Source organism: Poecilia reticulata, unplaced genomic scaffold (genome assembly GCF_904066995.2).
Source record: "Poecilia reticulata unplaced genomic scaffold, P_reticulata-male-v2 Scaffold_29, whole genome shotgun sequence".
Classification (NCBI taxonomy): Eukaryota; Metazoa; Chordata; class Actinopteri; order Cyprinodontiformes; family Poeciliidae; genus Poecilia; species Poecilia reticulata.
The window spans coordinates 5,001-22,729 of NW_027675127.1; the positions used below are offsets into that span (position 1 = coordinate 5,001).

At 48.3% G+C, this 17,729-nt stretch overlaps 1 protein-coding gene across 1 annotated transcript; it reads right to left on the minus strand.

Moving 5' to 3' along the window:
* Nucleotides 1-14,813: 14,813 nt before the first annotated feature.
* Nucleotides 14,814-16,085, minus strand: LOC145550267 (A-type voltage-gated potassium channel KCND2-like). Its single transcript, XM_081604323.1, has one exon. The coding sequence runs from the start codon at nt 15,960-15,962 to the stop codon at nt 14,850-14,852; it is 1,113 nt and encodes a 370-aa protein (XP_081460449.1). The 5' UTR covers nt 15,963-16,085; the 3' UTR covers nt 14,814-14,849.
* Between the last annotated feature and the right edge of the window lie 1,644 nt (nt 16,086-17,729).

Genomic DNA, 17,729 nt, shown 5'->3' on the forward strand with positions numbered 1-17,729 from the left:
CACAGGTTTCATTACTAGGTGGGTAAAATATACAGATATGGACATTTTGTACATGCAACTCTTCATATTGTAACAGTGAATATGAAGTGAAATGTTTCCCAAATATTATTGCTTCTTTCAGAATAAGAATTATTTTCTGTATTCTGGCTTTAAGATGCTTGTGGATTAGTTTGTAAAACACTTTGAAGTTTTCTACAACGTCTTTAAATTTAACACCACAGTGTTGTGGCTGTACAGGTGTATTTTTGAAGTGGATGTGTTAAGTGCAATTTGAAATAAGAAATGTAAAATGTGATAAAAATGCATTTTTGTGTTTGATTCCTATTCAAGAGACTTTGATAAGAATGACTATATATAGGCAGCTACAGAGTATCTTTATTTCCATTTTTAGTTGGTGGCGTGCCTCGGGATTTTTTCAATTAAAACAGTGTACCTTGACTCAAAAATGGTTGAAAAACACTGATCTATGGCATAATCCCTGTTGATTGGCTTCCTGTCAGCAACAGGAAGTTTCCACCACAGAGGAAAACGACCTGGTTTCATTTTTAACACATCTCCTTCTGAACTTCACTAAAAGAAACTTCAGAGAAAAATGTCTTCAAATCATTTCTCTATGGACAGCAGCGATCCCACTGAGGGTTTAGAGCAGATCATCAGAGGAAACAACACTTCCTGACCAGACGAGAGGAGAAAGCATCTCAGGTTCAGGGAGAGAAAAGCAAAAAGCAGACGACCTTCAGTTACTGGCCGTAATTTGTCTAAAAACAAAAACGACTTGGAGAAATGCTGGAAGGCTGCCGGCGCTCCGCCGTCTCACCAACACACCGTGTCACACAACACCTGCTCTGTTTGGTCGCCACACATTCAGTTTTTATTAATATGAAAAATGTACAGTGACATATTATTGCAGGAGAACGTTTTCCAAGAGCAGCATACAAACCTGCCAGCTGAAAATGCTTTTAGTTGGATTCTTCATGTTGAGCTGGAAAGGGTTAAATTCACAGCACAGAAATGATTTAGGAGTTTTGGTCATTTTGTAAATTTGCCAGGACGCAGCAGTCGTGCCAGATCCGATTGACCAGGACAGTCCTGGATGTGGAGGCTCTGGCCGCTGTCGCTCCACAACCGTCTGCAGCCGAACGACGGCCCGGGTCTCGTCCGACTGGCCGACCCGGTCAGGATGCCTGCATGGTGGAACGGTGAGTTTGGCTCCACGACTCGGTGGCCGCCCAGCAGAGGAAGGAGTCCGCTGACCGTGGTGACGTCTGTGAGAGACGCAGCCTGAGCGCAGCGCTGAGACGGCCAGCCGCTCCCAGCAGGCCCTTCAGAGTGCGGGGCCGCTCAGACGCCACCGTCTCCAGGGAAACGTGTGTGCAGCCCAAGATGATGCGGACATTTGGAGACGACCTCAGGATTGTCTGAGGCCGACGGGCTTTCACCACTGAGCCGCATGTCGATGGGAGAGAAGACGAGACAGAGGCAGTCGGCCCAGCTGACTGCAGCAACGCTGACCTGAAACATGTCGGCAACAAGTTGCTCCTTCACTGCAACCCTGAAAGAGGAACTCGTCCATCAGAGGCGGCTGCAGCTCTCGCTTCCTCTCCCAGTTTCTGCCCCTGATCCAGTACACAAGGCAGGATGCAGAGGGTGCAACAGACTGCCAGAACATCCGGAAAACGCCAGAACATCCGGAAAACACCAGAACATCCGGAAAACACCAGAACATCCGGAAAACACCTGAACATCCGGAAAACGCCAGAACATCCGGAAAACGCCAGAACATCCTGAAAACGCCAGAACATCCGGAAAACGCCAGAACATCCGGAAAACGCCAGAACATCCGGAAAACGCCAGAACATCCTGAAAACGCCAGAACATCCGGAAAACGCCAGAACATCCGGAAAACACCAGAACATCCGGAAAACACGCTCACATGGAAATCTGGTGTAGAAGCGCAACTGGTCATCAGAGGCACAGAAACAGCTAAAAAGTGTGGCAGACAAATCCACTTTCTGGAGTCTGGCCTCCAACTAGTCCATGTGATCCAGAGCTTCATCAGGCGCAGCTGGAATCCCACAGAGTGGGATCTACCAGATCCACCATGACTGACTGAGAAACCAGTGAGCTGCTCCCAGTGCCAGAATCTCACTGAGGAGGAAACTGGATCAGGTTTTCTGTCACTTTATTATTTCTGCTATAACTGATGCATATTCACATATAAATAAGTAAATAGAGTTTAATGAGCTATTTGTACGTCTTTGTGCCTGAGGTGGATCTCAGGCGGCTGGTGAGAAAACGTCTGGGCTCCCCGGGTCACTTTAATAACCACTTCGTTTGTAATGGTCTTCACATTGATTAGTTATCAACCGTTCTACAGAAAAATGGCGATTTAAAGAAAGGAAAAGCAGCTCTGCACCAATTGTAATTGTTTTGGCCGATCACCGATCTTTAAAAAGCCTTTTTGTGTGTCTGTGTGCAAAATATAGCAAAAAAGTCACTAAATAGGCAACAAGAGGGCGACTGATGCAAACCGTGCAGATGGAGAGTCGACCTGGAGGCGGAGCAGAGAGAGCAGAGGCTGATTTCTACTGGTTTGTAGGCAGATGTGTGTGTGTGTGTGTGTGTGTGTGTGTGTGTGTTACACACAACTGTATAACGATGATTAAGTAGGGGCCGCACATTGGGTCAAGCCCAGGGACCCACACCCTCCTAAGTCCGGCCCTGTCATCTTGAGCCAATCAGAGCGCAGCTCCTGAGCACAGCAGGTAAAGTATGCCGCCCCCTCCAGGTGAGATGCAGTGTTACACCATGTTCTGTGGCCATAGGGGGCGCTGTTTGAACATGTGACTCATGGAAACACAGAGGGCTCACTGAGCCTCACACAACGTGGAAGGCAGTTTGTCCAAGTTTGTTGGAGTTTGTTGGAGTTTATTAGTTTATTAGAGTTTGTTGGAGTTTATTAGAGTTTATTGGAGTTTATTAGAGTTTGTCGGCGGTTCTGGGTGTTAATGGCCGATGAGCGGCTGCTGGACCCGGTTTGGGAACGTTTTAATGCAGCTGCAGAGACTGCGGCTCATTTTCCCAACATCCTCCAGGAACGTTTAGGGAAGCTGCTTAAAGTGCTGAGTCGGGTAGATTGCAGTGGACCGGTTTCAGGTTTTAGGATCAATTGGACCCAAAGGGCGAGAAAACAGAACCCATCAGAACGGATCATCAGCAGAAACAGCCAAAGAACCCAGAAAACACCACGAAAACTGAAAACACCTCATGGAAACATTAATATTACCAGATCCCAGCAGGAACTTCATCCACTGCTCTGTGGTTCTGTTCAGATGGAACCAGAACCTGCTGAGGAGCGGACTGCAGCGTCTCCAGAACCAGAACCATGTCGTCTTCTCCGTGTTTTACTCTTTATTGCGTTTGCTTTCTAATTCCAGCAGAGGAAGGGGGGCTAATTGCATTGCAGGGTAATCGCTGAGCCCGAGGGATGCTGGTGTCGCCGTGGAAACGCCTCGTCCTCATCCTCCCATGAGGAAGATTTCCTCCCAGTTTCTGCCTCCAGATGGATCAGCGCCAGAACCGGAACCAGGAGGACCAGAATCATTAAACCGTTTCATCCACCGAATTCAACACGATGAAACCGGATATAGAAATACGCCGTCAGATTGTAGAAATACGGCGTCAGATTGTAGAAATACGGCGTCAGATTGTAGAAATACGGCGTCAGATTGTAGAAATACGGCGTCAGATTGTAGAAATACGGCGTCAGATTGTAGAAATACGGCGTCAGATTGTAGAAATACGGCGTCAGATTATAGAAATACGGCGTCAGGTTGTAGAAATACGGCGTCAGATTGTAGAAATACGGCGTCAGATTGTAGAAATACGCCGTCAGATTGTAGAAATACGGCGTCAGATTGTAGAAATACGGCGTCAGGTTGTAGAAATACGGCGTCAGGTTGTAGAAATACGGCGTCAGATTGTAGAAATACGGCGTCAGATTATAGAAATACGGCGTCAGATTATAGAAATACGGCGTCAGGTTGTAGAAATACGGCGTCAGATTGTAGAAATACGGCGTCAGATTGTAGAAATACGGCGTCAGGTTGTAGAAATACGGCGTCAGATTGTAGAAATACGGCGTCAGGTTGTAGAAATACGGCGTCAGATTGTAGAAATACGGCGTCAGGTTGTAGAAATACGGCGTCAGGTTGTAGAAATACGGCGTCAAGTTGTAGAAATACGGCGTCAGATTATAGAAATACGGCGTCAGATTGTAGAAATACGGCGTCAGGTTGTAGAAATACGGCGTCAGATTGTAGAAATACGGCGTCAGGTTGTAGAAATACGGCGTCAGATTGTAGAAATACGGCGTCAGGTTGTAGAAATACGGCGTCAGATTGTAGAAATACGGCGTCAGGTTGTAGAAATACGGCGTCAGATTATAGAAATACGGCGTCAGGTTGTAGAAATACGGCGTCAGATTGTAGAAATACGGCGTCAGGTTGTAGAAATACGGCGTCAGATTGTAGAAATACGGCGTCAGGTTGTAGAAATACGGCGTCAGATTATAGAAATACGGCGTCAGGTTGTAGAAATACGGCGTCAGATTGTAGAAATACGGCGTCAGATTATAGAAATACGGCGTCAGATTGTAGAAATACGGCGTCAGATTGTAGAAATACGGCGTCAGATTGTAGAAATACGGCGTCAGGTTGTAGAAATACGGCGTCAGGTTGTAGAAATACGGCGTCAGATTGTAGAAATACGGCGTCAGGTTGTAGAAATACGGCGTCAGATTATAGAAATACGGCGTCAGATTATAGAAATACGGCGTCAGATTATAGAAATACGGCGTCAGATTGTAGAAATACGGCGTCAGATTATAGAAATACGGCGTCAGATTATAGAAATACGGCGTCAGATTGTAGAAATACGGCGTCAGATTGTAGAAATACGGCGTCAGGTTGTAGAAATACGGCGTCAGATTGTAGAAATACGGCGTCAGATTATAGAAATACGGCGTCAGATTGTAGAAATACGGCGTCAGGTTGTAGAAATACGGCGTCAGATTGTAGAAATACGGCGTCAGGTTGTAGAAATACGGCGTCAGATTGTAGAAATACGGCGTCAGGTTGTAGAAATACGGCGTCAGATTGTAGAAATACGGCGTCAGGTTGTAGAAATACGGCGTCAGATTGTAGAAATACGGCGTCAGGTTGTAGAAATACGGCGTCAGATTATAGAAATACGGCGTCAGATTATAGAAATACGGCGTCAGATTATAGAAATACGGCGTCAGATTGTAGAAATACGGCGTCAGATTGTAGAAATACGGCGTCAGGTTGTAGAAATACGGCGTCAGATTGTAGAAATACGGCGTCAGATTATAGAAATACGGCGTCAGATTGTAGAAATACGGCGTCAGGTTGTAGAAATACGGCGTCAGATTGTAGAAATACGGCGTCAGGTTGTAGAAATACGGCGTCAGATTGTAGAAATACGGCGTCAGGTTGTAGAAATACGGCGTCAGATTGTAGAAATACGGCGTCAGGTTGTAGAAATACGGCGTCAGATTATAGAAATACGGCGTCAGGTTGTAGAAATACGGCGTCAGATTGTAGAAATACGGCGTCAGATTATAGAAATACGGCGTCAGATTGTAGAAATACGGCGTCAGATTATAGAAATACGGCGTCAGATTATAGAAATACGGCGTCAGATTATAGAAATACGGCGTCAGATTATAGAAATATGGCGTCAGGTTGTAGAAATACGGCGTCAGGTTGTAGAAATACGGCGTCAGATTATAGAAATACGGCGTCAGGTTGTAGAAATACGGCGTCAGATTATAGAAATACGGCGTCAGATTGTAGAAATACGGCGTCAGATTATAGAAATACGGCGTCAGATTGTAGAAATACGGCGTCAAGTTGTAGAAATACGGCGTCAGATTATAGAAATACGGCGTCAGATTATAGAAATACGGCGTCAGGTTGTAGAAATACGGCGTCAGATTGTAGAAATACGGCGTCAGATTATAGAAATACGGCGTCAGATTGTAGAAATACGGCGTCAGATTATAGAAATACGGCGTCAGATTGTAGAAATACGGCGTCAGGTTGTAGAAATACGGCGTCAAGTTGTAGAAATACGGCGTCAGATTATAGAAATACGGCGTCAGATTGTAGAAATACGGCATCAGATTGTAGAAATACGGCGTCAGGTTGTAGAAATACGGCGTCAGGTTGTAGAAATACGGCGTCAGATTATAGAAATACGGCGTCAGATTGTAGAAATACGGCGTCAGATTATAGAAATACGGCGTCAGATTATAGAAATACGGCGTCAGATTATAGAAATACGGCGTCAGATTATAGAAATACGGCGTCAGATTATAGAAATACGGCGTCAGATTGTAGAAATACGGCGTCAAGTTGTAGAAATACGGCGTCAGATTATAGAAATACGGCGTCAGATTATAGAAATACGGCGTCAGGTTGTAGAAATACGGCGTCAGATTATAGAAATACGGCGTCAGATTGTAGAAATACGGCGTCAGGTTGTAGAAATACGGCGTCAAGTTGTAGAAATACGGCGTCAGATTATAGAAATACGGCGTCAGATTGTAGAAATACGGCGTCAGGTTGTAGAAATACGGCGTCAGATTGTAGAAATACGGCGTCAGATTATAGAAATACGGCGTCAGATTGTAGAAATACGGCGTCAGGTTGTAGAAATACGGCGTCAGATTGTAGAAATACGGCGTCAGGTTGTAGAAATACGGCGTCAGATTGTAGAAATACGGCGTCAGGTTGTAGAAATACGGCGTCAGATTGTAGAAATACGGCGTCAGGTTGTAGAAATACGGCGTCAGATTGTAGAAATACGGCGTCAGGTTGTAGAAATACGGCGTCAGGTTGTAGAAATACGGCGTCAGATTGTAGAAATACGGCGTCAGGTTGTAGAAATACGGCGTCAGATTATAGAAATACGGCGTCAGATTGTAGAAATACGGCGTCAGATTGTAGAAATACGGCGTCAGGTTGTAGAAATACGGCGTCAGATTATAGAAATACGGCGTCAGATTGTAGAAATACGGCGTCAGATTGTAGAAATACGGCGTCAGATTGTAGAAATACGGCGTCAAGTTGTAGAAATACGGCGTCAGATTATAGAAATACGGCGTCAGATTGTAGAAATACGGCGTCAGATTGTAGAAATACGGCGTCAGGTTGTAGAAATACGGCGTCAGGTTGTAGAAATACGGCGTCAGATTGTAGAAATACGGCGTCAGATTATAGAAATACGGCGTCAGATTGTAGAAATACGGCGTCAGATTGTAGAAATACGGCGTCAAGTTGTAGAAATACGGCGTCAGATTATAGAAATACGGCGTCAGATTGTAGAAATACGGCGTCAGATTGTAGAAATACGGCGTCAGGTTGTAGAAATACGGCGTCAGGTTGTAGAAATACGGCGTCAGATTGTAGAAATACGGCGTCAGGTTGTAGAAATACGGCGTCAGATTATAGAAATACGGCGTCAGATTGTAGAAATACGGCGTCAGGTTGTAGAAATACGGCGTCAGATTATAGAAATACGGCGTCAGATTGTAGAAATACGGCGTCAGATTGTAGAAATACGGCGTCAAGTTGTAGAAATACGGCGTCAGATTATAGAAATACGGCGTCAGATTGTAGAAATACGGCGTCAGATTGTAGAAATACGGCGTCAGGTTGTAGAAATACGGCGTCAGGTTGTAGAAATACGGCGTCAGATTGTAGAAATACGGCGTCAGATTGTAGAAATACGGCGTCAAGTTGTAGAAATACGGCGTCAGATTATAGAAATACGGCGTCAGATTGTAGAAATACGGCGTCAGATTGTAGAAATACGGCGTCAGGTTGTAGAAATACGGCGTCAGGTTGTAGAAATACGGCGTCAGATTGTAGAAATACGGCGTCAGGTTGTAGAAATACGGCGTCAGGTTGTAGAAATACGGCGTCAGGTTGTAGAAATACGGCGTCAGATTGTAGAAATACGGCGTCAGGTTGTAGAAATACGGCGTCAGATTGTAGAAATACGGCGTCAGGTTGTAGAAATACGGCGTCAGGTTGTAGAAATACGGCGTCAGATTGTAGAAATACGGCGTCAGATTATAGAAATACGGCGTCAGATTATAGAAATACGGCGTCAGATTGTAGAAATACGGCGTCAGATTATAGAAATACGGCGTCAGGTTGTAGAAATACGGCGTCAGATTGTAGAAATACGGCGTCAGATTATAGAAATACGGCGTCAGATTATAGAAATACGGCGTCAGATTGTAGAAATACGGCGTCAGATTATAGAAATACGGCGTCAGGTTGTAGAAATACGGCGTCAGATTGTAGAAATACGGCGTCAGATTATAGAAATACGGCGTCAGATTGTAGAAATACGGCGTCAGGTTGTAGAAATACGGCGTCAGATTGTAGAAATACGGCGTCAGGTTGTAGAAATACGGCGTCAGGTTTAATAAACTCGTGTTCATCAGCTCGCTGCCGGTTCCTCCTCCTGATAGCCTCCCAACAGAACCGCAGCTGGTTCTGGCCCGGCCCGGGTTGTGGTCCCAGTGGGGCGGTTCTGGAAGCCGTCCGCTCCAGCAGGACGGGAGACGTTTTAATTAAAAGTCCGATTCAGCAGAGCGTGACTTCATTACCGTCTGACCCAGTAAGTGCCGGCCCGGTTCTGATGGCCCGGTCTGTGAGCAGAAACTCCCTGGAAACGGACCTGACAACCATCCTGGTTCCACCATATAAATTAAATGTGTAAAGTCCAGAAAAGCCCAGCAGGGAGTGGATCAGAACCAGGTCGGACCGGAGAAGAACCTTCACCTGAAGGTTTCTGGACTGGAAATTCTCCAGAACTTCAGTTTGATTAAACGGACAGAAACCTTCCTCCTCCTCTTCCTCCTCCATTTTATTTTTAAATATGTATTTTATACTAAAGCTACTATTTTAATTTCTCCTGTTTTCTATTATATTTAATTAATCATTAAATATCAGGACCAAAGGTTTGAACGGATTGATAATCGATCCACATGTTCTGGATCTATATTGATCTTCATCGCCGCTCCTCTTCAGGGTGATGTTGAAGATGATGGGGGGCATCTGGGTGTGGTCGCCATGGAAACTGACAGTAAATTTGGAGCCGAGTCGTGTTTCACCTCTGCTGGGTTTCCTCTGAAGCTACATGCTCTGGTTCTGGTTCTGACCCGTAAACTGCGGAACCAGAACCGGCAGCTCTGACCCGGATGGAGGATGACCGTGTGCTTATCTCAGGAGAAGGACGAGCAACTCTTCATCAGCTGTACCGGGTCAGAACCGGGTCAGGATCTTTAGCTGTTGCACCATACTGTGTGACCACAGGGGGCGCTGTTGCATTTCAACTAAGATAAAAACATTAATTATGAATCAAACGAAGGACAGAAAGAAACAAACGGCAGAAAAACATTAAACTGAGCAGCAGAGTTCACTGTAAACATCGATTCACTGTAAAAGTGATTAGTGTCACATTTTGCTTTTTCTTTTGAGTTTGTTTCATAGCTAATGTTTTTAGCATATCTAAAATGCAACAGCGCCCCCTCCGGTTGCAGTTCACAGGATGTGGTGGTCAGAACCGGTCCACCGTCAGCAGGACCGGAACCGCTTCACAGAACCTTCCTCATCTCGTTCTGCTCTAAACTGACTCAGAACAAAAATTGTAACCGGGTCGCGATTGGATCACTGAGGGATTTGAGTCAGTCTGTTGCCATAGAAACCCGCAGTTTGGTCAACTTGTTACAGAAACCGGGTCGGTCAGAACCGCCTTCCATTACAGCTCCTCATCCCGACCCACCGGGCCTTCCTACAGAACCAGGGGCTTTGGAACCATTTGCAATGGCGGTTTCTGAAATTGGCAACCACCCAGAGCGCCAGCAGGCGGGGGGCGCCGACCGTTTGGGTTCTGCTGCAATTCCTCACGATTTAAGGAAAGTTTCTCTCTGCTGTTGATACTGGTTCCCGACTGTTTACCGACTGGTCCCCGACTGTTTACCGACTGGTTCCCGACTGTTTACCCACTGGTCCCCGACTGTTTACCGACTGGTCCCCGACTATTTACCGACTGGTCCCCGACTATTTACCGACTGGTCCCCGACTGTTTACCGACTGGTCCCCGACTATTTACCGACTGGTCCCCGACTGTTTACCGACTGGTTCCCGACTGTTTACCGACTGGTTCCCGACTGTTTACCGACTGGTCCCCGACTGTTTACCGACTGGTTCCCGACTGTTTACCCACTGGTCCCCGACTGTTTACCCACTGGTCCCCGACTGTTTACCGACTGGTCCCCGACTGTTTACCGACTGGTCCCCGACTGTTTACCGACTGGTCCCCGACTATTTACCGACTGGTCCCCGACTATTTACCGACTGGTCCCCGACTATTTACCGACTGGTCCCCGACTATTTACCGACTGGTCCCCGACTGTTTACCGACTGGTTCCCGACTGTTTACCGACTGGTTCCCGACTGTTTACCGACTGGTTCCCGACTGTTTACCGACTGGTTCCCGACTGTTTACCGACTGGTTCCCGACTGTTTACCGACTGGTTCCCGACTGTTTACCCACTGGTTCCCGACTGTTTACCGACTGGTTCCCGACTGTTTACCGACTGGTTCCCGACTGTTTACCGACTGGTTCCCGACTGGTTCCCGACTGTTTACCAACTGGTTCCTGACTGTTTACCGACTGGTTCCCGACTGTTTACCGACTGGTTCCCGACTGTTTACCGACTGTTTACCGACTGGTTCCCGACTGGTTCCCGACTGTTTACCAACTGGTCCCCGACTGTTTACCGACTGGTCCCCGACTGTTTACCCACTGGTCCCCGACTGTTTACCCACTGGTCCCCGACTGTTTACCAACTGGTTCCTGACTGTCACCACAGTTTCCGTCTCTGTAACAGGGCAGCTTCTAGTGAAGCCTCTCCTCCCTTCCTCTGTGTCTGTTTGTCTCAGGTTATTTTGGGCCGGGTCGGTACCAGTCTTTGTGAAGGGGAATAACGAGGCAGCTGCCAGCCGGAATGCGACCCGTCAGGATTTGTGACGGCCGCCGGCCTGCGTCCGGCTGACAGGCGGGAGCCGCCGAGGCGCGGAGGGGGAGACAAATGGCCGCTGTGACAGCGAGGTGTAATTTCCCCGAACAGTCAGAGTTTCCTCCCACAGCGCTGCTGCTGATGGACGTTTAATGCTGCTGCGCTCCAACTGACTCACCGCCAAGACTTCTCCCTGCTGCATCACTACATTACCCAGCAGCCTCGGGGCATAGGCACTTCACCAGCTGTCAGGGTGTCTTCAGATCCAGACCCGGTTCTGATGGGCCTGATCTGAGAACAGCTGGGGACCGGATGGAGGACTGCTTCATGAAAAACTCTAAAAAGACGGTTCTGGAGCCCAAAGACTCTCCGGTGGTCCATCAGAACCAGAACTCCGGCTGGTTCTGGGAGGAATCAGATTGCAGCAGTTTAAAGATCCAGTCTGGAAACTGGGGAAATATTAGGGCCGGGACTTTCACGCTTTCATTTTGATTCATTAATCACAAAAATTTCAATGCAATCAGTTGCGTTTTTACCTTTTTTTTAAACATATGAAATTCCTAGGGGTGCTGTGGTGGCGCAGGGGCGAAGCACGGCCCACATCTGTAGGCCTCAGTCCTCATACCGGTGGTCGCAGGTTCGATTCCCGGCCTGGCGACATCTTCCCCATGTCTTCCCCCTTTCTCATTACCCTATTTCCTGTCAAGCTACTTTCAAATTAAGGCCACTAGAGCCAAAAAAAACATGAAGTACCGGAACGCCGTAAATCTGACGTGCAGCGAAGGAAACGGCTTTAATTTCTGCTTCTAAATGATCTGATTGGACGCTGGAAAACACTATTGTAAAATAAAATAGAATAAAATAGCATCCCAATGTTAACATGTAGCAGCTAATGCTAGTGTCAGGGTTCACAATGCGCATGTCTGAAGAAGCAGCATGAATGATCCGGAAAACTCTGGAAAAATTAACTTTGCTTCAATCTGATGGTTAAAGAACTTGACAATTAATATCTGATTATAATCTATAAACATCTGATTATAATCTATAAATATCTGATTATAATCTATAAATATCTGATTATAATCTATAAATATCTGATTATAATCTATAAACATCTGATTATAATCTATAAATATCTGTCTATAATCTATAAATATCTGACTATAATCTATAAACATCTGATTATAATCTATAAATATCTGATTATAATCTATAAATATCTGTCTATAATCTATAAACATCTGTCTATAATCTATAAATATCTGATTATAATCTATAAATATCTGATTATAATCTATAAATATCTGATTATAATCTATAAATATCTGATTATAATCTATAAACATCTGATTATAATCTATAAATATCTGTCTATAATCTATAAATATCTGACTATAATCTATAAACATCTGATTATAATCTATAAATATCTGTCTATAATCTATAAATATCTGACTATAATCTATAAACATCTGATTATAATCTATAAATATCTGATTATAATCTATAAACATCTGATTATAATCTATAAATATCTGTCTATAATCTATAAATATCTGATTATAATCTATAAACATCTGTCTATAATCTATAAATATCTGATTATAATCTATAAATATCTGATTATAATCTATAAATATCTGATTATAATCTATAAATATCTGATTATAATCTATAAATATCTTTGCTGTTCATCTCTGATGTCTGTTCAGTAAATTGGCAGCAAAAGGATTTTGAATTGAAAATGTTTCTGATTATTTAATAACAGATCCTGAGATTAATACCATGAAACCTTCAGCCTTAATCCTCCACCTGGAAACATTTGATCTGCTGGTTCTGGTCAGAGTGGTACCGGGTCAGTAAGTGAACCTGGGCCAGTCAGACAGCCGATCTGTTTCCGATCACACACTGAAACCCAATTCCGGGTCAGAACCGGGAGCTGCGGCATGTGGTTCTGTCCTAGAGGCCCTCAGAACCAGGTCCAAACCTCAGGTGGAGACGGGCCTCTGGTCCAGCGCAGCTGAAGACGACCGCAGGCCGAACTTTGGGAATGTTCTCGTTTCAAACCAGCTGCAGGTCTTTTCCACCAATCAGCATCTAAATGCTTTAAACTTGACAGTGATGGAGAACCGGACCGAGCCGGACCGCCCAGGTCCAAACAAAGGGTTAATCAGGTCAAAAAGTGCAATGCGACGTGGATGTAACGTAACGTAACACTTTCTAGAAACGTAGTGAAGTAGAAAGTGCTGTAAAATGTAGAGGAGTCGAGAGTTCAGGAGAAAAGAGACTGAAAATGTACTTCAGTAAAACATCAGCTGCATTCCACCACTGTGGGGACACGCCCACTGGGACACGCCCACTGAGACACGCCCACGGAGACACGCCCACTGAGACATGCCCACTAGGACACGCCCACTGAGACACGCCCACTGAGACACGCCCACTAGGACACGCCCACTAGGACACGCCCGCTGAGACACGCCCACTGAGACACGCCCACTAGGACACGCCCACTAGGACACGCCCACTAGGACACGCCCACTGGGACATGCCCACTGACCAGGTTTCATAGCTGCTCACCTGTCTCATCATCACCTGCTCATTTCACTGATGAAAACACAAAGATCCACGAGCTGCAGCTGCATGATGGAGTGTGTTAGTGTGTGTTACAGTGTGTGTGTTACAGTGTGTGTGTTACAGAGTGTGTGTTACAGTGTGTGTGTTTGTGTGTCTGCAGCAGCATTTATTTCCTCCTCTTCCTCATTTTCCTCCTCTTCCTTTCTGGAGTCTGAGAGGAAGATGAGGTGGAGCCTCAGAGCCCGGACCTCGGATCAGGACTTCTGGTTCTGGTTCATGTGAGTCAGAGGTCTGACTCACATGACCTCTGACCCTGAAGGTCCAAGTGTTCGGCTCGGATATTAAGTTCTGGTTCTGTTGACAAACCAGACTGGATGTGGGAGGAGTATCAGAACCGTCTGACCCGGACCAGAGCTGCTGGGTTCTCAGAACTTTTAATGGTTCTGACAGAAACGGACCCAACAGCAGGATGAAGATGCTCCTCCTCTTCCTCATTCTGTACCATTAGAGGAATCGTTTGGTCTCAGAGTTAACTTAATTAGCACGTTAGCGAGGAGCAGCGTCTCCAAGGCAACGGCCTCCAGGAGGTAAACAGTTCTGCAGCTTGGACCGGTTCTGGTCCCAGATCTCAGGGACTGGGCCGGTCTCCCTGGAGGGCTGCAGGTCAAAGGTGAGCTGGGCTCCCAGCCGATGGTTCCTGTGTTGGTCCGTCATCCTCCACAGAACAATATTTACTCAGGTGAATTACATGAATAGCAGGTCCAACATGTCGTGGTCCAAATGTTAACGTCGTCTTTCAGCTGCTTCATAAAAATCCCAAAGTATTAATACGGACCAGCAGACGACGGCCGACGCAGCGCAACGTTCACAGACCCCCCAAAACCAGGACGCTGTCACTTTGAGACTTCTCTAACGTCCAGCCCAGCAGGGAGGAGACCCTGGAAACCAGTAAGATACCAACTGGAAACCAGTAGATGATCCGCTGCTCACCCACTGGGCCGGTTCTGGTGGACAGGAGAACCTCTGGGTCCACATTAGCGGCTCTGTTCCGCCTCTTAGCAGAACTTCTCCTCCGGAAACAGGAGCTGCACATCCGTTCTGAAAATCAGCCCCGCCCACTTTGGGACCACAACCAAATAGGCGGCGTCACTCACCCCAGCGTTGTCATGGTAACGATGGTGTACCAGAAGGCTGCCGGGATGCTGGTGAACTTGCTGCCGGAGCCCTTCTCAGCGTAGAACATGACGGTGGCGAAGATGATGATGGCCATGGTGAGGGAGAAGAGCAGGAAGCCCAGCTCCGACGCGCAGCTCTTCAGCGTGTAGCCCAGGATGCGAAGTCCCGCAGAGTGCCGCGAGAACTTGAAGATCCGAAAAACGCGGAAGACCCGCAGGGTGACGAAGGCGCCGCTCACGTCCTCGTTGTCCGTCATGACCAGGCCGATGTAGTAGGGCATGATGGCCACCACGTCGATGACGCTCATCACGCTCTTTGCGAACCTGTAGCGGCTGGGCGCCGCCAGGAGGCGCAGCAGGTACTCCACCGTGAAGATCATGACGCACGCTGTGTCCAGGCAGAAGAAGGCCAGCGCGTAGCGCTCCCCGCAGGACAGCACCTTGACGCGGTTCGGTGCGGCGCCGCACGGCACCGTCTCCACCACGTTGGCCATGACAGACACGGCGATGAAGAAGCCGGTGACGTAGTAGAAGACCAGCGCCATGGTGGAGGTGTGCGGGTTCTCGAAGGCGCGCCACATGGTCTCCCGGAAGTTGGCATCCGCGGGCATCAGGTCGCTGCTCTGCTCGCTCTCCTCGTCGTCCTGGATGCGCTCCTGGTTCTCCCGCCGCCGGTCCTTGTAGTCCTCGTAGCAGCAGTCTCCGATTATCTCCGGGACGATGCCGAAGAAGGCCAGCTCCTCGTCATAGGCGGAGATGCACTCCTGGCGCGGGTAGTGCAGCTTTCCGGTGCGGTAGAAGTTCAGGACATGGCGGAAGATGTCCGGGTCGCGGTCGAAGAAGAACTCGTTGCGCTCCTCGTGGAAGAAGAAGTCCCTCTCCGAGCTGCCCAGCAGGGTGTCCGGATAGCGCTCCAGCGTGTCCCGCCACGTCTGGAACTTTGTGCCACTGACGTTCAGCACGATCAGCCCGTCCCGGCCGCGCTGCTTCTCCTGCGGAGGCGCCGGCATGGGCGCGCTGGCCACCGGCATCCAGCCGACGGCCGCGGCGCGGGCGAACGGCATCCAGGCTGCGACTCCCGCAGCCATGCTGGCCTGGAGCTCCGGAGGCTTTGGAGGGGGAGACAGAGGTTCAGACAGCCGCAGGGCAACAAGCGGACATCCGGGAACCAGCGAGCGGAGTTCGGAGCTCCGGGTCAGCCGGAGCGCGAAGCTTTACGCACCAAGTCGGTGCGTAAAGCGCGTAAAGCTGAAAGCGGCGCTCAGTCGCTCACTTTCTGGCTGTTCAGAACCTTCAGAAGGAAGCAGCAGGTCCAACCCGCTTCCCGTGATCCGGACCGGACCGGAAGGTCTTCCTGCAACAAGTCTTCCAGCTCTTAGGAGAATCCCGAACCGAACCCGGAGTTCCAGCCTCCCGGTCCGGCTCCGCTGCGGTTCCCTGCGCGGAGAGGAGAAAGTCCGAACAGAACCGAACCTATGCAGATGAACTGGAGGTTCGGCTGGAGAAGAAGCCGCAGCGGCTCGATCTGCGGTCGCACAGGTGCTGCACACTCCCCCCCACCCCGGTGGGCGGAGCCAGAGTCCCCGCTAATCGCCACGCAGCCCGCGTCACGCGCCGGGAGAAACCTCTGACGTAGTTTAACGATTGGTCCCTGGAGCTGCGCGTTCCTGTGACTCCGGTATGCTCCGTGCACGTGCTGCGCAGTTTCTCCTGAAATGTTTCAGAAACGGCAGCGGTTCTCAACATGAGGTCCGCAAACGGACCTGCTGCTGCGTTCCCCTCTGGTGAAGGAACCCAGCCTGATGGCCCAGTTCCTCCAGACGTGAAGCTTTTCCCTTCAGGAACAGCTGGGATGTCCATCATCAGCTCATGGATGCTACCTGATCCCTCCTGCAGCTGGAGCTCTGGTCCTGGTTCTGACCCTCTGACAGCTTCACTGCAGCGTCCGGCTGATGGACGGCTCCGCTTAACATTACCTTGCTGCTGTTGCTATGGTAACCAGGCCGAGTCCACTGAGCCCAGCGGATCAGAACCTGGAGATCTCATCAGGAGATCCAGAGACTCTGGAGGTTCCTGAACACACCGCGATGCATTCACTGACAGGAGCCGCTGTTCCCAGACTGGCTTTAGGGACAAGTGATCAGGGGTCAATCAGGGGTCAATCAGGGGCCAATCAGGGGCCAATCAGGGGCCAATCAGGGGCCAATCAGGGGCCAATCAGGGGCCCCACCGGTCAGGTTTGATGTGATGATGTGACGCGGCTGTGATTGGCCGACAGCTATCAGGTTAATCAGTTTAATTTAAACCCGATTTTAAAATCGTCTTTCTGACTCAGTGTTCATCGGTCAGATGTAGCACAGATGGACACCCGTCTGTCTCTCTGTCTGTCACCTGGACAGGACACACAGAGACAGACAGGACAGACACCTAGGGAGGATTTACTGTGGGAGGAAACCAGAGAAAACCCACCATGCACAGGGAGAACATGCAAACTCCATGCAGAAGGACCCGGGCCGGGAATCGAACCCGGAACCTTCTTGCTGCAGGGGAACAGCTCTGCCCACTGCTCCACTGTGCAGCACCCCTCCCTTCTGGTCCGTTTGGTTCATGAACCGCCTGACGGACAAACCTGCTCCGATATCTAGCAGAACCCAACGGGTCAGTACCGCCGCTCAGCAGAACCGGGTCGACAGTACATCTGCAGCTCGGTTCTATTTCTAGACTCTCTGATCTGTTTTTAGCTGCAGCGGCTTTCAGGATATTTTAGGACTTTGGACCAAAATAGATCAGAACCAGAACCGTCAGGTCCAAGTTTTAGTGCCAGATGAACCTTGATCTTTGACCCCCGACCCTCT